At 43.9% G+C, this 22006-nt stretch overlaps 1 protein-coding gene across 7 annotated transcripts in view; it reads right to left on the bottom strand.

The window, feature by feature from the left end:
• Positions 1–19284, bottom strand: part of kmt2a (lysine (K)-specific methyltransferase 2A) — a 48608-nt gene extending 29324 nt beyond the window's left edge. For 5 of the 7 annotated variants that reach the window (XM_074641982.1, XM_074641986.1, XM_074641985.1 and 2 more), the window contains exons 1-3: positions 18921–19284; positions 4015–4084; positions 515–3888 (exon numbers count right to left, since the gene is read on the bottom strand). In XM_074641982.1, coding sequence (XP_074498083.1) covers positions 515–3888; positions 4015–4084; positions 18921–19172 — 3696 coding nt within the window. In that variant the 5' untranslated portion in view covers positions 19173–19284. The remainder of the gene's footprint in view (positions 1–514; positions 3889–4014; positions 4085–18920) is intronic. The other 2 variants (XM_074641983.1, XM_074641987.1) reach the window with 1 other exon arrangement.
• Between the last annotated feature and the right edge of the window lie 2722 nt (positions 19285–22006).

Below are 22006 nucleotides of genomic sequence, written 5' to 3'. Positions count from 1 at the left end.
CATGGAACCAAATAAAACTCTTATCACTGCACATGTGCACAATGTTTAATAACGATGAGGATGATGAGGATGATGATGATGATGATGATGATGATGATGATGATGATGATGATGAGGTGAGCAGAGGAGTGTCAATGCTTCTGGTTGGTATGATGAGTTCAACCAGGGAATTTTTCTTTTCTTGAAAATGTGCAATGACTGCCTACAACCATCTAATGCTTAGATTAGTATATTCAGAGTATATTCTGGAAATGCTTTCAAAAGCACAGCCAGTGCTGCTTTCTGCATAATGTATGAGGCTAACAGAATTCCCCCTCGAGGAACACCCTCTGTGGGACTTTCCTATTATCAAGTTTCAGTTTGAGTACAAACACTGATTTCTATTTATAGGAAATATTCAAAGCATCATGTATAAGTCAGTTGCTTGTGGCTATATGATGAGAACGAGAGCAACAGAGAAGCTTTGTTGAGGAGACAATAATTACAACGGCAAGACATGAACAGAACAACTGACCTGGCCCTTCGTCTGCTCTGCAGGCTTCAGCTTACTCTTCTTTATCTCGAAGAGCTGGGCTTTGGCCTTCTTCAGTAGTCCAACTACCCGCTTGTCGGTCACAGGCTGCTTCTCTGCTTGTGCCAACATTGATCCAAGAGAGGAGACAGGGAGCTGTTGTCTGCCTGGCTGCCCTGGAAGGCTTGCTGTCTGCTGGCTGGGAGCACTTTGTTTCTCTTTCTCCTTTTCCCCATCCTCCATCTCTGCTCCTTTCTCAGAGGGTCTGCCTTTCTTTGACAGACGTCCTTTAGCAATGGACATGGGAACAGTGGAATGGGGCCCACGCACCTCTGAGGAAGCAGTGTCAGAAACCATGTCAACTGATGTCGATTTTTTTCTCCCAGGAGCCTTTTTTGGAGCGATAGATAAAAGAGCATCTTCGGAGTCCCTCCCATCCACAGTAAACAGGCTGGAAGCTGCGTTGGGGGAGCCATCTGGTGTAGAAACCTTACTTCTTTTCTCCAAATCCTTCCTCCCTTCTCTCTTATTTTCCTTCTCTTTCTCTCGATTTTTCTCAGAATCCCTTTCTTTTTCCTTTGGAGCAGGTTCCTGGGGAGCTGACAGGCTTTTCTCTTTACCTCCTTTCCCAGCTCCTCGCCCTGTGTCCTGGGCGCTGGAAGGAAAGAGAGGGAAGAGTGGGGAAGAAGTGGATGATGTAGTTGACAAAGGAGACGGGTTTCCAGCAGGCCCTCTCCTGTTATCAGGTGTCGCTTGTGGGGCCAGGCCCATGGATACGGTGGAGAAGGTGCTGAAAGGAGGAGGAGTTAAGGCACTAGTGGCTAGTGGATTTGCAGAAACCCCTGGCAAAGAGCTGGGGTTACTACAGGAGACAGAGCCTGTCAGCACAGACATCTCAGAGGAGCCTTTCCCCATAGAGATCGGGCCTCCCATTTGGCTGCTGCGTCTGGTCATTGAGTGGGAAGGAGACCGTGGATGGCCGCGTATTGTTGCCGAGATCAGTCGTCTCCTGCGCCGCGAGGTTCTGCTGGAGCTGGAGGACGTCTGGTGCGGGGAGAGAGAGCCAGGGCTGCTTCCAGAAGACGACTGCAGGGTAACAGACTCAAATATCCGAGAGTGGGCCTCGCTGGGTGTGAACCGTGGAGCGCGAAGCAACGGGCTGCGCTTCTGGTGCGGCGCATCATAGCGGGCTGAAGAGGGATGTTGGTGGTGGGAGTGTGAGTGATGAGGGGCAAATAGACGAGTCCCCGACCCTGCTCCGCTGCCTGGAGCGGGGAACACCACTGGAGCGGCTCCCCCTGCTCCACTGACACCTTGGGGCAACAGCCCCACGTCTTCAGCTGTGAGAGGGGGAGGTCGGAAGTTGTCAAATATGGGCTTGCGGATGAGGCCCTCCTTGGCGTATTTAGCTGAGGAAAAGTACTGGTGTCCAGGGTGGGACAGGGACGTCCAGCGGAAGGTGGGCTCTCTCAGAATTGAGCGGCTTCGTTTGTCCGACAAGCTGGACAGCACTGACGGTCCAGACAGGAACGGAGGGATGGGGTGAGTCATCCAGGGTGACTGCGAGTGGTGTTCACTAATAGCAGCTGTATTGGAGGAAGCTGACTGGGGAGGCTGTGGAGGAGTGAGGAGAGGGGGAGGTGGAGGTGAAGAAGAGGAGGAGGCTGTGGATGAAGCTTGCTGGGAATTTACATGTGTAGAGGACATCAGCACTCCTGTTGGTGGGCTGATGATAGGTTTTTTTGCCCCAGTGGTGAGAGTCTCTCTCACCCTCTGGCCCTGACCTCCCCGGCCGACCCCCTGACCTCTCCGGCCTCGCCGACTCCTCTCCGCCAACCCGTGCTCCAGCTCCGGCTCAGAGGGAGGAGAGGGAGGCCGCGAGCTGTGTAACAGGTTGGCCTCCCTCTCTCCCTGCGAGGACGGAGAGTGATCCTCTGGCTCTGATAAAGCCTGCGTGGCCTCAGACGCCTGGGAGTCGCAAGACGAGTCATCCAGGCTGGGGCTGCTGGACCTGGAAGACTCTGCAGAGGAGAGCTGGGAGGAATGCTGCGATACTGCACTTGAGCCGCAAGACGCCGCGCTGCTGCTAAATCGCCCGTTGGCGGCGCTGTTGCTGTTGCTGTTGAGCAGACTGGCAGCTGTTGATGGAACAGTGGGGACAGGGGCAGGAGGTGGAGGAGGGGGGAGGGAGTCAGTCGGAGCAGTGGTGCCAGTGCTGGTAACAGCAGGTGTAGAGGAGACCAGTGCAGGAGAGGGGGAAGAGGAGGTGGTGGAGGTGGGCTGGGCAGATGTGGAGACAGATGAGGGGGTTGTTTCTAACCGTGCTATCTTCATATGGGGTGGCGGGGTTCCAAAGTTGCCCTCATCTTCAATGAAGCGCTTGGGGGTTTTGATGATGCGAAGGGAGACGGTGCTGACCACAGGCATGATGAACTGCCTGATGTTCTTCAGTTGGGTCTTCCTGATGCCGGCGTCAATGGCTGCTGTCCCACTACCCCCGATGGCCACGGCTTCTTTCTCCAGTCGCTTCTGCGCTCCTTTCTTAGCGCGCTGCAGCAGCTGTTTAGCGATGGTTGCATCAGTGCGTTTAGAAGAGGGGACAATCCTGACGGGCTTTCTATGGCGAGGGCTTTTTCTGAGGCCCACTGTCTTGCCTGGCTTTGAGGGAGACGGGGAGGCAGGTGGATCGGAAGAGTCCTCAGCCCCGTCCACACTCCTCAGCGCGGACTGCTGAGGAGTGTGTGGTTCTGTGCCTCTATCCCCCCCTCTGACCCTAAAGGGCTTATGTTTCCCTTCCCCATATTCAATGGAGGTAGACAGCTGTGCAGCAGCAGCAGCGGCAGCAGCTGCCGCCTCAGCTTTAAGTCGCTCAGCTGAGGGCGGTCGCCCGCGTCTGCGTCTGGGTACACCAGGCAAAGTCTTGAGCCGCGACTTGAGAGGGGCAAGTTTAGTTTGTCTCAGCCTCTTCAGGTTGGCAACTTTGGATTCACCCCGCCCACCTTTGGGAGGCTTTGCCTCTGTGTCATGTGACTGAGCAGAGCCCAGTGGCGTCCTCTTGGCGCCCTTTCTGGCCTTGTCCTCCTCTGTGTCCATGCCCGACTCAGCCTGCCTGCCGTCCTCCCCTGCTGCATGGCTGCCTGTACTCCAAGCTTTCTTGCTACTTGAAGACGGAGGTCGACCTCTTCTTTTTTCCCCGGTGCCAGGTGGCCTCCCAGGCAGCCTTTTCACCTTCTCAGCTGGCCTTTCAGGGCCCTCAGGTTTGGCCTGTGTGGGGGAGGGAAGGGAGGAGGGGGAAGGTAGACTTGCAGCAGCTTTCTGGGCAGTCAGGGCCCGTGGGGGCCGGCCTCTGGGCTTCTTCTCCTGTATGGGTGGGCCCGCTAATAAAACAAGAGAACAAAACAGAAGCCATTTAGTTAGCATTAGATATAGACAACCTGTACATGCATCTCGAGACAACAGGGTCCCTGATGGACCAGTAGGGAGTTACTTTTAAGTAATTTTACCTGAAGGGGTTGTTGACGGGCTCTGTATTCTTTTCTGCTCAGCTGGTCCAAAACCTCCAAACGCTTCTTCCTACAAAAAAAAGATAAAGAACACTTATGAATGTTTTGTGACCATAATGCCAAAATACAGGGAAGAAGCTATGTTGGTTAATAGGTCAAATTTACAGCATCCGTCATGGCACATAATTGTCAGTTGGCCTAGATGTGCAACACTTGAGTCATTTTTGAAGTCAGACGAAGACGAAGACCAGGCTATAGGCTATAATGATGTCCTCAATCTCACTTTTGCCTGCTGGCTTACTCTGGTGCTCTCATGTTTCTCTGGCTTTTGGGATAACATGCCTGCAGTAGGAGAACCCACAGCAGACAGTTTGAATTGCAAACGACCAAATCTTTCTGGGTGACTAACAAGTCGCACTGCGTTCCTGCTCCCTGAGGGAACAGTAAAATGCTAAGGTGGTTGGTCATACATAGACAGCTAGAAAGACAGCCAGAGCAAAGGCACGTTAAAGAAAATGAGGCCTATATTCTATAACCATGTTAACAGCCTTGTGAGGCTTTAATGCTCATTCCACATCAGCTTACGTCCTTTCCACTAGTGAGGCAAAAAATGGGACGTGTGGCTTGAGGTTGGCACCAGAGGAAAAGGCAATGCTGTTGCCTACATGTATATCCTCAGCCTTGGTTAAACTCTCATCAGTCTCAGAAGTACTTACAGTCAGCTTTCTGATTTTTAAGATGCTAATAGTTCATATAATAATAGATCGATACTCGACATCTGTGTATCGATACAATATCGCAACAAAAAATATTGAGATACTGTGCTGTATCGATAATTTCCCCTACCCCTACTATGAAGGTCTATACTCATTCAGTTCATTCATCAAATAGTTGGCAAGATATTATACTATAGCGTACTATATTTTGACAGTCTGACCTTGTCGCCTCATAAGATAAACTATTATCAACGTTTTTCACCTGTCACTCCATGACAAACACAACTGTGTCACATGCTCCATGAGTTCCCTTTCTTCCACTGGGAACTTAGGTGTTATTACTTATCAGTTATCACTTACAAGTGATTATAAACATATTGAAGGAGCACCAACAAAGACTCATCACGCATCTATCTGGCATGTGTGTCAAAAGGCATATGAGAACCTAACCTGAGAGATTATACAGTATGTAGTCAATGAAGTGCTGTGTTTTTGTACAACAAAGACATGCTATATCCCAGAAACACATGTAAGCAAATAGATCACAAGTGGCACTTGATATTCCACTTATTTAATTACTGACTTGAACGTTTTAATCTTCTTTGTGACTTCATTTCAATGGTGGTGGCGGATCCAGAAATGATGGATGAAACTGTAAATGTGATATGAGTAGACTCAGACTGTACATCAATCTTTCCTCTCATGCCTCAGTAAAGCCTTGAGATGTGCAACAGAGAACATCACTAAAGGATGATTAACATCTTCAGCAATCCTGATCCGTGCCACTACTTCTTGCAATCAGTGTGTGTGTGTTTAAGAGTGGAGGTGAGCATGTCATTTAATCATGTTTATTTATAGCAGCGTGTGGGGATGCAGTTGAGGTCTCGTTGGCCCAGTTTGTGGAGCAGCTGCTATCCAAGTGTAGTCCACGCAAGTGTGTGCACATGCAAACTGATTAGCACCAGCTAAGTTACACACATTGCCATGTGAATAATTGATGCCTGAATGTGTCTGAAACACGCACACCATAATAAAAAAATATTAAAAGCACTAATGTGTCTCTTTCATCTGTTCTACATATAAACAAACCACAATAACAGACAGTTAATAGTGCTGTTTATCCTGGCAGGCAATACTGATCTGAGCATCCTCCACTCCTCGTCTCCTTGCGCATCCCTCTCCTCTTCCCCTCTCCCCCCAGTAATACCAGCAACCTCTCCTCTCTGAGCAAGCTGCTGCTCTGGGTTGGTGTTGTTGCAGAGCGGAGGGGGGCGGAGTACCAACGGCCGGCTCTGACTCGCTGTGGCAGTGCGAGTAGCAGTCAATGACATCACAACACGCAGAGAGCGGACTGCACAGGTTCATGTGCACGCACGCTCATACATGCGCACATGATTCGTGAACTGCACAGCAAGATGTAAACAAGCAGAACATAGGAGTGAGGATGCGGGGGAGGGGTGCACAGGCGAGGCCAGCAAGCAAACACGAGTGGGAAAAGGAGGAGGGCTGTGGGAGGAGGGTGAAGACGAGAGAAAAGAGGAGACGAGGAAGCAGCATCTTGACCACATGCACCATCAACAACAGAGGGAGCGCAGTCGTCTCCTGGGAGCACTGAGGATGAAAGGGGTTTGGGATTTTTACATGCTCATGCAGAAGCTTGCCAAATCCCAATCTAAACTGGCCTCCCACACACACGACAAGCCTCCCCTTTCCTCTCCCTTATTCCAGTCCTCTGCCATGCTCCCAAACACAGTCAGTCACTCATTGCTCGCTCACTCGCTTCCCTCCCACTGGCTGCCGAACACAAAGCAGCAGCGTGTGAAACACAAGTCTCACCATGAGCTCTATAGTAGAGCGGGCACCGGGAGGTAACTTCAAGAAGTAAACAAACACTGTAGTAGACTAGCAAGGTATGGTTCACGTACTACCTTGCCTTGCAACATGCAGGGGGGTAAAACGGTTACTGGAAGGACTTGGAGTTTCACTTTTCTCCTTTCAATTTCATCAGCTGAGGAGTGTGCAAGAATGTTTTTGATCACAAGTTACAAATGTTTAAGTACTTCTTCAACTTCGCCGGTTCTTGCTGTCAGTGGCTCCGTTCAGAGTTGGCATTAACATGCGTCTTGGGTGATCCGATCACAAGTGGACAGCTCTAAGTGATTCTGTTCACACCTGGCATTAGAATGCGTCTCCACGTGTCTTGGGTGACCACTTGTGATCGGATCTCACTTCCCCGCTCTATATGCAAATAAACATAAAGTTAACACATGGCTAATACAGCAGACATTGATTACAGGAATGTCTGCAGTAATATCCTACATATTCATGACTTTGGGTACATTTTATTAACAAAAAAAAAACATATGGTTATTCCCGGGGATGTCCGTGCCAGCAGCATCGTCGAGCTGCACACAGAGCATCAGAGCCTGGGATGAGAGCGAGTGAATGGGCGGGCGGGCAGAGCACCGGAACAAAAACACTGACACATCAACGACAGTATGATAATGATGCACTTCCCGTGCCTAGTATGATAGTATGTAGCCTAGATATACACACGTAGGCAAAATTGTTGGTACCCTTCCGTTAAAGAAAGAAAAACCCACAATGGTCACTGAAATAACTTGAAACTGACAAAAGCTATAATAAATAAAAATTCACTGAAAATGAACTAATGAAAATCAGATATTGTTTTTGAATTATGGTTCAACAGAATCATTTTAAAAAACAAACTAATGAAACTGGCCTAGACAAAAATGATGGTACCCCTAGAAAAGATGTAAAATAATTTGACCATAGGGACATGTTAAACTAAGGTGTGTCCTGTAATTAGCATCACAGGTGTCTTCAAACTTGTAATCAGTCAGTCTGCCTATTTAAAGGGTGAAAAGTAGTCACTGTGCTGTTTGGTATCATGGTGTGTACCACACTGAACATGGACCACAGAAAGCTAAGGAGAGAGTTGTCTCAGGAGATTAGAAAGAACATTATAGACCTTCATGTTAAAGGTGAAGGCTATAAGACCATCTCCAAGCAGCTTGACGTTCCTGTGACTACAGTTGCACATATTATTCTGAAGTTTAAGGTCCATGGGACTGTAGCCAACCTCCCTGGACGTGGCCGCAAGAGGAAAATTGATGACATATTGAAGAGACGGATAATACGAATGGTAACCAAAGAGCCTAGAACAACTTCCAAAGAGATTAGAGGTGAACTCCAAGGTCAAGGTACATCAGTGTCAGATCGCACCATCCGTCGCTGTTTGAGCCAAAGTAGACTTAATGGAAGACAACCGAGGAGGACGCAAATCATAAAAAAGCGAGACTGGAATTTGCCAAAATGCATATTGACAAGCCACAAAGCTTTTGGGAGAATGTCCTTTGGACAGATGAGACAAAACTGGAGCTTTTTGGCAAGTCACATCAGCTCTATGTTCACAGACGAAGAGATGAAGCATCCAAAGAAAAGAACACTGTACCTAATGTGAAACATGGAGGAGGCTAGGTTATGTTATGGGGCTGCTTTGCTGCATCTGGCACAGGGTGTCTTGAATCTGTGCAGGGTGCAATGAAATCTGAACACAATCAAGGCATTCTGGAGCGAAATGTGCTGCCCAGTGTCAGAAAGCTTGGTCTCAGTCGCAGGTCATGGGTCCTCAAACAGGATAATGACCCAAAACACAGCTAAAAACACCCAAGAATGGCTAAGAACAAAACATTGGACTATTCTGAAGTGGCCTTCTATGAGCCCTGATCTAAATCCTATTGAACATCTGTGGAAGGAGCTGAAACATGCAGTCTGGAGAAGGCACCCTTCAAACCTGAGACAGCTGGAGCAGTTTGCTCACGAGGAGTGGGCCAACATACCTGTCGACAGGTGCAGAAGTCTCATTGAGAGTTACAGAAATCACTCGATTGAAGTGATTGCCTCGAAAGGTTGTACAACTAAATATTAAGTTAAGGGTACCATCATTTTTGTCTAGGCCAGTTTTATTAGTTTGTTTTTTAAAATGATTCTGTTGAACCACAATTCAAAAACAATATCTGATTTTCATTATTTAATTTTCAGTGAATTTTTATTTATTATTACTTTTGTCAGTTTCAAGTTATTTCAGTGACCATTGTAGGTTTTTCTTTCTTTAACGGAAGGGTACCAACAATTTTGCCTACGTGTGTATACCCTATTTAGATAAGTTCTAATAGCCTATAAAGTTTGTACAGTTGTACCAACAGGTGCACTATAGTGCACAGAAGCCGTTTCCATGCTGCGAGGCAGACAAGCGCTCACGTCTGTCTATTAACATGAGATGCTCAGTAAGACTCCACGGATCCAAGCGGGACGTCAGTTGAGTAGGCGGTTCTTAATGTGGCCCAGGACACATTTGCGTACACACTGCTAAAAGAATGTGGCCATATGTGGCCCAGACCACCTCTGAATGTGGTCTGAGTGATCGGATCTCAATGCGTCTTGAGTGCATTCACACCTGTACAGCTGTCCACTTGTGATCGGATCACCCAGGATGCATGTTAATGCCAGGTCTGAACGGTGCCTCAGTCTCACCATGACAACCTGAGCAGTTTAACTTCCTGCTGGTCTGTCACATCTCATGTAACTGATCAATGCATAAAGTACTTGATATAAATCACTAAAAGATAGAGAAAGGGAAAGCACTCCAAGTCATTGTGGAAGCAACATTATCATTTTCAGAGGGTGCAAGGGACTGTCCCTAAAAGTTATGAGACGGATATGATTTTGGTTTGAGGTATACGCCTTTATATCATTTTGACAGCGCTTTTGCACTCTGAGAAAGCTAACGGGACTTTTACTGCCTTTCAACACCACATTTAGGAGAAATCAAACTGACGACGGGCTGCAGATTGGGGACCAGTGTTCCAGACAGGGCATAAACCAGGGTGTAACTTAGAAAAGTTACTCTGAAACGATCTACACTTTGAATTACTTGATTATGGAATACCAGATTAAGATGGATTAAGATTAATTTTAACCCCCTTTATAGTCCTCATTAGTGAGAGTTTGTGTACACAGCTTTAGCCTGCAGGTGCTCATAAAAGCTGTAATCACATAAAGCCCATAATTTGGTGGAATCAGAAGAGTATAAACAGACAAAATAACGGAAGCGGATAAAAGAACAAGTTCACTAACCCAAAAAAAAAACTCTTATCGTGATCAGCCGACCATGTCTCCTACAAATGATCTTCATATGCAGCTAATTTGCAATAGCTATTTACTTTCCCTTGCAACATTAAGGAAGAAGCATGATGTTCATTTAACACAGCAAAAGCTAGGTACTGAACATCAGCACTTATTGAGTACCAGTGGCTAAATTGTTCATGAGTTGTAATGTCAGTTGTCGTCACTGTTTTTTGCTCTACGTGTCATTCATCACGCTATGCAAGACAGGTAATAACATCTAGTTCATCACTGCAATGTTTCAAACCGGCTTTCTGACAACCCAACACAAAAAATGTGCCAAAATGTGTACATCTCTTATTATACACTTATACACATCTCGCTGGCATGGTCAACACTTCCCGAGGTGATTTCACATTAAAACTTAACACTTAATAAAATAAATTAAGTTAACTATTTAACTTGAGTATGCCTGAACAGAAGTAAATATGTTAAACACACAAACATAGTATGGTCCTTTCAAGGAGCAGTTTGACTATACACAGCACTGATAATTCAGCGATCATATTTTACAAGATGTTATCGAAAAAACTGACCACTACTTGTGCAATCATCATCAGCAAACTCTCACGCAGTCACAGTTTATTACTTATGATACTAATCTACTTGTTATGTTGTTCAATAACTTTTATAAAAACTAATTTTTCACACAATTTCCCACGATCATTAATATCCTCTACTCTCGTGTTTCACCGAGTACGGGGCTTAGCCTCTCCACACACACACACACACACACACACGCACACGCACACGCACACGCACACGCACACACACGGAGCGGAGGAGAGATAGGTGAAATGAAGCTGTCGATACCGGTTACAAACAGATTAGATAGTGAACGACACGCTTACATGCTGACGGATTCAGTGTTTTTGTGTTTTTAGTTGTGCTAGACCAGAGAATATTCAGTTAAAACAGATCGGTGACGCTATTTTGCCCTCATTATTCTCTGAAGTTTGCGGCAATTGAAGTGAATCTTATTAACGATACAATGAGTGCAACTTTTGAATAAGCTTAAATTCCTCACAAGCACCCCATATTAGTCTAATAGTCTAGAGCCACTGTGACCTGGCAATGGGTGCTATATATGCCATTACATTTGATGTGTGTGTAATGCCTAGCCACATGCTTCAAAGAAATAGGGGGCAGTATTTCACCTCTACTACTGGGTCCATACTATCTAATATTACAGTCATCAGTCACATAAAAAAAGCCAACTACTAATTAACAGCACGGCAAGAATATGCAAAATTCAACCAAACTGCTGAAACTCTGAGAGCCGGTCAAAATAACACTGCTATCGTACAAACTTCATGTGTGGCGTTGGCCTATAGTTTACGTTAGCCATCTGGGGGCTCACCGGGGGCTGTATGGTCAATGTACGCTTTGATAGTTTAGTTTGATAGACAGCACCCACAAAATCTCTGATTCAGCCAGCGCCAGGAGTCACAGCGGGCTGGTGGAGCACTGGGTCTAACCTGTGTAACGGCAGCCACAGAAAGTTTGCCGATCAGCCAGGACAGTCCCCTGAGATCAGACCCCTGGTGCTGGGGTTTGCACTGGCTGAATTCGAGCTAACTGCTAACTGGGAGTCCGTCAAAACCTATGTATATATTATTGGCAAGCTCTCGGGGCAGCTCTACTTCTTCGTCCGTGACTCACTATCACCTCTTGAGGAACAAGTGGTAATACAAGACAGGACGGGCCGGGGCTAGTCGGTTAGTAGGGGTGGGGGAAAAAATCAATTCACCTATGTATTTTGATTTACGATTTTGAAATCCATTTTTTAATGCCAGAATCGATATATTTGCTTCATTAGAGTCTTTGTGGATGGTCCATGTGGATATGACCTGCACATTTTTAATTCATAGTGGTAAACACTACACATACAGTAAAGTATGTAAACACTTTGGGTTTCACACATTGCAGGAAAAACAGAGCTAAACATCATGGATAAAGCTGCTTGCTAACTCTGTCATGGACAGGAAACGTTATAGTATTGAGGTAAGGTGCGGTCAAGCCAGCCGGCGCTCGCATCTCCGTTGTCAAATCAGCCAACGCGACAACTATAGAGCACCCCATATACTGACATTTATGTTAAATGCACTCAAACGGCCCCGGTGGAGCTGACCATGGCTGTATAAAGAGAATGGAGGTAACAGGAGACGGACTTGGCGAAGTTAGTGGAAGTATACACATGTGACTATGTCCAGTTTTCAAAATAAGGTGTTAAAAAAGGGCACTGTATATACAAAATACATATAGTATATAGAAATAAGAATTTCTGAGAGAAATGTCTATTCTTTAATTTTTGGGTAAATGGAAAAAAATTAAGAAATAATTCCTGAGAATGACTGATATATTTCACTTCAAGACACTCTCTGACTACATACATGCTGAAAATCAAACAATTTTGCTGTATTCATTTAGATATTTTCCAATGTAAAAGCCCTAGAAGTGTATGATTCAACTTTTTCCCATGGTCTAGTGTTAAAAAAAGTTGTCAAAAATCGCAATAAATCACAATATAAAATCGCAATACTTGTAAAATCGCAATACATATCGAATCGGCACCCAAGTATCGTGATAGTATCAAATCGGAAGATAGGTGTTCGTTCAGTAGATATCTCTGCAACACAATATATAGACGTCTTTGACATAATGTCAACACTGTAACCTCTTCACATTCTGTTGATCATGTTAGTTCATTGAATGTTTCAAAATATAATTCTGGCAATATCTTACGCATTGTACCTTTTAAAGTCAGAAGATACCCACTTTGAGACAGAAAAACATCAGAACAGGAATGTGAGTCACACTGAGAGGAAGGATGTCAAATAGATGTGTTAAGTTTTCAGGTTAGGATCCCGTCAGTCAGTTTGATGTTTGGGGAACACATCTTAAGAAGTCACTCCTCCCTACTCGCCTGAAAACAACATTTTCTTGACACATTCCAGGAAGCTTTCCTCTTGGATTTACTGTACAGACATGATGCCTCATCGCTTCCTGGAATGCAAATTGGTGATGATGAGCTCATACTCTTATATGCCCCTCTGATGACACACATCTCAAGAGGAATTCCAAGAATCACATCTGAAACAGATATTATACAAAGCAGCAAAAATGAGTAATACCACAGGGCATTTTAGTAATAGATCCAATCTTAGCCACTGATTAGAACATTATGTTTCCTTCACCAGAGTGAATTACACAGTGGCACAGTGGCTTTGTGACCCCTGTCGGCCCCGAGCAAAAGGTGGACATTTGTTTTTTCAAGTGTCAACTGTTTTTTTTCAACTGTTTCACATTTGCTCGACAGCACACTGACCAAAACAAACACTTTCCGGGGCAAGATGACTCCTCTTCCTACACCTCGCACATAAGGAGACGAGGACAGTCAACGGACAAAGACAAACAGACTGATTGATTGGCACGTGCGCATGGTGTCTCTCTCGCACACACACACACACACACACACTCACTCACTCACACAGGGTGGCAGGCAACCACAGACACACACCCCCTCCTACCTACCCAGGCAGGCAGCTTGAATTGAAGTTCTAATCAAAATAAAGACAAAGAAGACACGCCTACTCCTGAGTGCAATAGGGGACATAAAGTCTGAGGGACACCCCTACCCCTACCCCTACTACTACCACCACCACACACACACACACACACACACACGCGCACACACACACACACACGTACACAAAGAGTAAGAAAGACAACACAATTGCCGCCTTTCTCCCAGTCAGGCAACTCCTAAAGCATTCTGCTGTAGCAGAATAAAGCCATGGATGGGAGGGTCTGTGACTAATTCTCCTCCCAGCGTTGTCCCGTTGGGAGGAGGGGGGTCGCCCCGCACTCTTTGATATCCCTGCCTGCGCTCTTTCAGCCGCCCGCACTTTGTGAGAGCTAGAATAAAAGCAGACACAAAGCTTCCTGCTCCAATCCACACGCTGTCTCTGGGATGGGTAAGCGGGTGGAGGGGGGACGATGGGGAGCTGGGGGTTGGGTGGGGGTTCTTCCATTTAAATAGGCCAAACACCTGCTGGACTGAAGCCCCTTCCGCTCAAACACACTATTTCTCTCAAACCAGTGAGGCAGAGACGTTTGGGTTGATACATCTATTCAGCTGCACTTTTGTATGAATGATTAAACATTGGTAATAATGTGTGAGTGGAAGGGATGCAGCAGAAGGCAAGATATAATGGAGCAAGAACAAAAGGGGAAAATTATGCAAAGTCTTGTTAGGTGGACAGTGATAGTGGTTGAGGTTGTAGGTGATAAGGTCACACATTTACAAGAAACATCTACGTGGACTGCACTCGGCATCAAAATAAGCAACGGCAATTTGGCCAGATCAAGAAAATTAATTCCCCACACACATACAAAAGCGAACAAATGCCTTCATTTGGACAGCAACAGCCGACAAGCACCCTTTTGAGCCACCCCAATAGGCTTAGTAATCCATTCCAAAGTGGCAGCTGTCAGAAGAAAAGTTGCTCTGCCTCTCAGACGGGGTTGTGTTTGTCTGAAGTGGATTTGGGTCTTTTCTGCCTGGATGGAGGAAGGAGGGGTGGCCAAGTGTCCGGCTGGCGCTCTGTTCAGGGTCGCCCTGTGAGCTCAGCAGGCTGCAGTAAGCCTGAACAATCCTGCCCTGGTCTGGCCAGACAGGCACTACACTGCCTCTCAATGAAATCACCATGCTGTGTCCGCAACTTCCATAGGCTTCAGGTTCCATGGGGATTTAATGATCCAGTCTGTCTCCACACATCCCAAATACTGCTATATTCTCATTCACTGGAGTAGGGGGGAGGCGGGACTCCTTATTACTTAAAAAGCTTTGAAAAATCTGCCTATAAAGATGATGTTTAACATTAATGTTTCTCTGGAATATCATAAAGCTGTGATGTAAAGCACAGATGTATATAAAATCAAGGATGTCACTATGCTCTGTCTGCAATGTTAATTATGTCTGTCTTTCTTTACACAGCCCAAATACTGTTATACTCTCATCTATTGACAGTTTTTCAAAGTAGGGACTTAAAAAGCTTAACAAATATATTTGAACACAAAACTGATATTTCAAGTAAAAATGCTTTTCTCCAGAAATCATAAAACACTGATTGAAAGTACAAAATGTAATTCAAAACCAATTAATTCATTATGCTGTGTTTGCACGTTCCATAGAGATTTAATGGTCCACACATCTAGGGATGCACCGATACCGAATCAGATATCGGGCCGATAGAGACTTAGCTGGATCGGGTATCAGTGGCAATGGGTCCGATCTATTCTTCTTATTATTCAATTCTATATTAATATACTATATACATTATATCCTGGAGAAGGAAGATGGTATCGGCCGATACCCAAAGCCCAGATATCGGTATACCAGGACTGAAAAAGTAGGATCGGTGCATCTCTACACACATCCAAAACACTGCTATTATTGCCAGTCTTTAGGAGTATAAGGGACTCCTGATTACTGAAGAAGTGATTTGCTCACAAATATTAAGGGTTGGTTTATATCTACTTTTTAACTCCGGATGGATATGTGGGTTGTAAATAAACTTGGGATGCTGTTCATATATTTAATTTGGGATGTAAATAGATCTGGGATAGTTTATATATTATATTATATTATATTATATTATATTATCATTCTATGATGAGTTATTAGAGGAGAAGTGAGAAAGGGGTAGGGAAATATAAGTTTTACTTCTACCTACCCCTTTTCGGACACTATTACTCTTGTTTTGTTTGTTATTATTTTGTATCTGTTTACAACTAGTGTGCATGCAAAGACTGCTGTGCTCCAACCAAAATAAGCAAGTCTGTGGAGCAACTGGAGTTGGTGGTAAACATCCCCACACAGTGTAACGATACTCCCACTGCAATGAAAAACGCATGCTGCTGCTCATCATGGAGAAGGAAGATGGTATCGGCCCGATACCCAAAGCCCAGATATCGGTACCGGGACTGAAAAAGTAGGATCAGTGCATCTCTACACACATCCAAAACACTGCTATTATTGCCAGTCTTGAGGAGTATAAGGGACTCCTGATTACTGAAGAAGTGCTCACAAATATGATATTTCAAATAATAGTTTATCATGAAACTTGGATGTTAGAAAGGAAGTATTTTCCATTATTCTACAAAGTCTGACTGCTACACTATAATAGGAGTTATTATAATCTCCAAATCATGACTCAAAATGTATGTAAAAAATCTCAAGCATGTTTTCAAGTTCAGAATAAAAAAATAATAAATGTCTACAACTAGTGTGCATGCAAAGGACTGCTGTGCTCCAACCAAAATAAGCAGTCTGTGGAGCAACTGGAGTTGGTGGTAAACATCCCCACACAGTGTAACGTTACTCCCACTGCAATGAAAAACGCATGCTGCTCATCATGGAGAAGGAAGATGGTATCGGCCGATACCCAAAGCCCAGATATCAGTACCGGTACTGAAAAAGTAGGATCGGTGCATCTCTACACACATCCAAAACACTGCTATTATTGCCAGTCTTTAGGAGTATAAGGGACTCCTGATTACTGAAGAAGTGATTTGCTCACAAATATGATATTTCAAATAAAATTTATCATGAAACTTGGATGTTAAAAAGGAAATATTTTCAAATTATTCTACAAAGTCTGACTGCTACATTATAATAGCAGTTATTATAATCTCCAAAATCATGACTCAAAAAATGTATGTAAAAATCCCAAGCATGTTTTCAAGTTCAGAATAATAAAAAAAAAAACATACCTAAATGTCTAACTAAGTGTGCATGCTACTGCTACTGCTGTTCTCCAACCAAAATAAGCAGTCTGTGGAGCAACTGGAGTTGGTGGTAAACATCCCCACACAGTGTAACGTTACTCCCACTGCAATGAAAAACGCATGCTGCTCATCATGGAGAAGGAAGATGGTAGTTCGCTAAGGCGAACACACCCCCACATCACACGGTCCGTCAAGAAGGGGCTCGTTGTTATTGTAGCCAGCCCTACATGCGCACTGTCACTATAGCAAAGTCTCAATTTCTCTGCTAAAATCACACAGCAAACCCTGCAGATGTGCTCTCATTAGCACCTCAGCACTGCAGAGAGTGGGTTTGAGTATGTGGCTGCATCTCGAAAGCATTATAAAAGCGATATTATTGTGGTAATAGCTTCGCACTGTGCTGTGTGTAGAGAGAGAGAGAGAGAGAGAGAAGGGGGAAAACATGTCCACCTCCCATTTTTCCTATGCATCAGCAATAGCCCCGATGTGGCTAGCGTGGCGTAGTGCGTAGCATGGTAGCTGTCCTAGCTTAACACTAAACAGCAATCATTTAGTAGTGTGTGTGTGTGAGCTCCAGCTCCAGACAACTTTAGCTACCAGGCTTTAACCAGCTGCGTGGTAATAAGCTGGTAAACACAGCAAACCTGCAGCTTTAACACCAGCATGATGTAGGTGTAGAGATGTAGACAGCTAGTTAGCATGCGAGCTAACCAATCAGCTATTATAGCTTAGCCTCTCTGGCTGCAAGCTTTGACACCTTCACTACACTACTAAACACAGCCAGCCCAGTGAGAGCTCATGTTGTTCATACTAAAGCTGGTTAGCTGATAAAACATGATCAAATGAGAAAGTAAAGTGGATAATAAGCTTCCTCTGGATATGATGCTAAGTTAGCTTGTTAACAAACCACAATTGTGTGTCCTCCTCCTTTAAGTTGACATATTTACACTATTATCTGTAAGGTCCTCATGCTATACTATTATTGAGCTCATGTTGTAAACACTAAAGCTAGTTTAGCTGATAAAAGATGACCAAATGTGAAAGTAAAGTGAATGATAGAGATGCTAAGTTAGCTTGTTAACAAACCACAATTGTGTCCTCCTTCAAGTTGGCATATTTACACTATTATCTCTAAGGTCCACATGTTATATTACACCACAGGGACACTATTATAAGATAAAACACATATATTTAACTGTAAAAAACATGAATATCAAAGCTAATAGAGGATAACTTTTAGTGTGTTGATGTATTAGAAGGCTTCACATCAAGCTAATGTCAAGTAGCTCACAGTTATTGTTTTAAAACACGTATTTACACTATTATCTTTAAGGTCCACATGGTATATTACACCACAGGGACACTATTATGTGATACAACACATGTATTTAACTGTAAAAAACCTTAATATTAATGGTAATACAGGACTTTTGATAGTGTTGATGTATTAGAAGGCTTCACATCAAGCTAATGTCAAGTAGCTCACAGTTAACTAGTAAAGCCAGTAGTGTAACAGCTTAGTTATACACAGTGTAGCTGCTGTGTGTTAACTATATGTTGTTATTAACATTATAATAACAACTAGGGAGGGTTTAATCCTGGTGTTTTGGTGTTTTGGTAGCTACACTACTGTTAGCATGCATGGATGTACCACTGAGATGAAGAAAACTTTCTCTCCAGTAGGACCTTTCTGATTATAAATGTGATTTTTGTGTTGTTTTGTAACTATTGTTAACATTAAAACAACATTAGTGTTAAATAAAAAGAGTTTAAGGCCTGCCTGGATGTGTCTGTAGCCTGGTCCTCTCTCTCACTCCCACTGAGATGAACTGAAAACTTTCTCTCCAGTAGCACCTTTCAGAGCATAAATGTGTTGTTTTTGTAACTATTCTTAACATTAAAACAGTTTTAATAGAGTGTAATGAGTTTAAGGCCACGCAATTAACTCAAAGTTATAACAAGAGCATCCTGGAAATGACAAGTTTTGCTGCTTCACACAGCCACAACACTTAATGTTAAAGGAGGAGGAAATGTCAACGGTTGTGCAGAGAGAGAGTAACCGTTATAGCTCTTCATCTCTTCACAGAGTACAACCGTTTTAACCGCTGCTGTAACCGGGGTAACCGGTGTTGTAACCGGGGTAACCGGCGCTGTTACCGGGGTTAACCTCCGGTAACCGGTCTTGCTTACCTCCCCGCTGCTCGATCCACTCGATTCCCCCAAAACATCCCGAAATTTCTGCAGGTTGCTCCCGATAACCGAGGAGACCTGTAGTGCAGCGTCAAACCCGGGTCCGAGCCCGAAGGATGCGTTATGAGGAGCTCCGGACGAGACGCTTCGCAGAGAGGCGGTAACCCGGACACGGCCCGCTCTCCTCCCGGTACCGGAGTTGCAGCTCCCTCCGGGCCGAGCTGGGAACCGCCACCGACAGCTGTGCGCCATTTTACACTCTCTGTGCTGCCTGTAGTCTGTGTCTGGTCTGCTGCCCTGCGATCACAGATACCTCTCGGTGGGCGGAACCCTAACCCAGCACTGCACATAAACAACCTCTACCGCGGCGCTCCGCTCTCACTGGCCCGCACGGCGCTATGCAGCTTCCCGGGCGGAGCTGGAGGAACCCCGACAATGCATTCTGCTCAGCGGCCCCTGTTCACAGTCTGCATGGCTGGATCCTAATCAGGTTCAGGGGCTTTGCCCGGGAAAGGTGCCTCGCACTTGAATCACAAGGAAGACCGTTATAGCTGTGCAGTGTGGTTTCCCTTAAACAAGGGAAGTGAAAAGCTTTTTATTATAAGCTGCAGCCAAAACTCCCAAGATAATGTAATAGGAAACTATAAGACTTTTTTTTTTTTTATGTGTTTTTTTTTTTTTAACTCTACTCTGTCTTTTTGTCATTATTATTATTGCTATTTCTTTTCTTGATTGTGTTTTGGTTTTGGATGTTGAGGTTGTTTTCTCTAGTGTACTTGATGGGTTTGTCTGTAAGCTCATTTACTTAAAAGTTGGTTCATAGACTGTTGTAATTACCAACAGTGGATTGCATATATGAAAACAGCCTTGATAAAAAGGGAAAAAATAAGTATAAAGTATAAAACAAAAAGCAAAAATTGCATGGAGCATATAGTAATAGTAACCTGTAGTTATGCAGGCAGGGGTGTTGTGTGCATTGAATTCTGCACCCCTGGGAAGAGTATTGCTCTGCTGCCCCACTATAAGACAGTCTCTTCTGCACTATGTTCAAGATTCAATATTTAAGAGGTTTATTTGCCATTTGCACCTAAGTACATTGGAATTCTGAGCAGTTTACACCAAGTCAGCTTTAAGAAAAGAAAAAAAGGTAGAAAATGCACAAGGTAATACAGTACAAAATAAGTAGCACATTCAACTTAACACAAGAGATAAATAAATTATTAAAATATAAAACGTCCTCAGTGTAGTCAATAAATAAACTAAACTACCCTCTGCATAGGAACGATACCCCCAGAATACAAATATACAGTATATGCTCATTATTCACTTTTTAACAGTCTCTTCTGCACTATATTCACTTTTTTAATAGTCGTGTATCACAGCTGTTACCCTGCACTATATTCAGTTTTAACAGTTTTCTTCATCTCCTTGTATTTTTATATCTGGTATATTTTCTTGTACTTTGTACAACTAACTTTTTTACTGCCTTTTTACTAACATGTTTAGCACTATGGAACTGTGATGCTGGAAACTTGAATTTCCCTCGGGATCAATAAAGTTACTATCTATCTATCCCAAAAAACACCACCCATACTAACCACTTTTTACGAGAGAAATTGTGTTTTTAAAAACTTCTGTGAAAATGCATGAACCAGGTCTGTTCTGTACTGACCCGAACACAAGTTGTTTTCAGAATCAATAGGATTGATGTGGAGAAAAAAAAGTTATTTGGAGTTATTGCACATACATAGTAATTAACAGGAATGAAGTAATTAACAATAAACTACAAAAAAGACTAGTTAAACTACTGGTGCCTTCAAATGGGGTGGTGTTTACCATGTTGACAAGTTGAGTCCATATAAACGCCCCCCTCATGTGGTATTCACCACCTCGTAAGTATGGAGCATATAGTAATAGTAACCTGTATTTATGCAGGCAGGGGTGTTGTGCATTGAATTATGCACCCCTGGGGAAGAGTATTGCTCTGCTGATGCCCCATGCACTCCCAAAAACACCACCCATACTCACCACATTTTACAAGAGAAATTGTGTTTTTAAAAACTTCTGTGAAAATGCATGGAGCATATAGTAATAGTAACCTGTATTTATGCAGGCAGGGGGTGTTGTGCATTGAATTCTGCACCCCTGGGAAGAGTATTGCTCTGTTGCCCCACTATAAGACAGTCTGTTCTGCCCTATATTCACTTTTTTAATAGTCCTGTATCACAGCTGTTACCCTGCACTATATTCAGTTTTAACAGTTTTCTAACGTTTTTAATGTAAAAACACAAAAGGCTCTCGCTACGGAAAGGGTAGAGTGAGAGGAGGGGTACTCAGTTGGTTACAATCGCACCAATAGATGTCGCCAAATCCTACACACTATACCTTTAAACTACAGTTTACTTATATGTAATAAATGTACAATACTGAAAGTCATAATCATATTCAGGACAACTGAATTAGTTAGTGTTATAACCATCCATCCATCCATTATCTGTAACCGCTTATCCTATTCAGGGTCGCGGGGGGGCTGGAGCTGATCCCAGCTGACATTGGGCAAAGGCGGGGTACACCCTGGACAGGTCGTGTTATAACTAGATGTGCAAGTTACAACAAGGAACAGCGGCTTCATGCACAAAGATGGGAGCTCATATGGCCCAAAACAAATTTGTTTGAGCTCTTAAAGCCATGTAAGAATTATTAGTACATACAGTACACGGGGGGCTCTGGCTCTAAAGAATTTCACATATAGTTGCTGAGATTTCCTGACATACAGACATCACTACTATACAAGCTGTGTGGAAGTGACCTAGAGACACAATATAGTGCAAGTTAAGAGACTTGTGTGTGCTACAAAAAACAGAGATGCAGTTGATATTATTAAAGGAAGATAAAATCTGACATTCATGTGGTCCTTCAGACAAAATGTCTCTTGAGATCCTCTTTTTTCTGTTTGTTATCCAATTCACGACTGATATTATGTACTGCCCTGAACTGTCATATTTCTGAAAGAGATCATAACAATGTCTTATATAACACACATTAGTTTTATTTCTTAATCATACTGTACATCCAAAATAAACATT

The sequence above is a fragment of the Sebastes fasciatus genome, chromosome 7 (assembly GCF_043250625.1).
Source record: "Sebastes fasciatus isolate fSebFas1 chromosome 7, fSebFas1.pri, whole genome shotgun sequence".
In the NCBI taxonomy this organism is placed as follows: domain Eukaryota; kingdom Metazoa; phylum Chordata; class Actinopteri; order Perciformes; family Sebastidae; genus Sebastes; species Sebastes fasciatus.
This window is presented reverse-complemented; position numbering and strand designations above follow the sequence as displayed.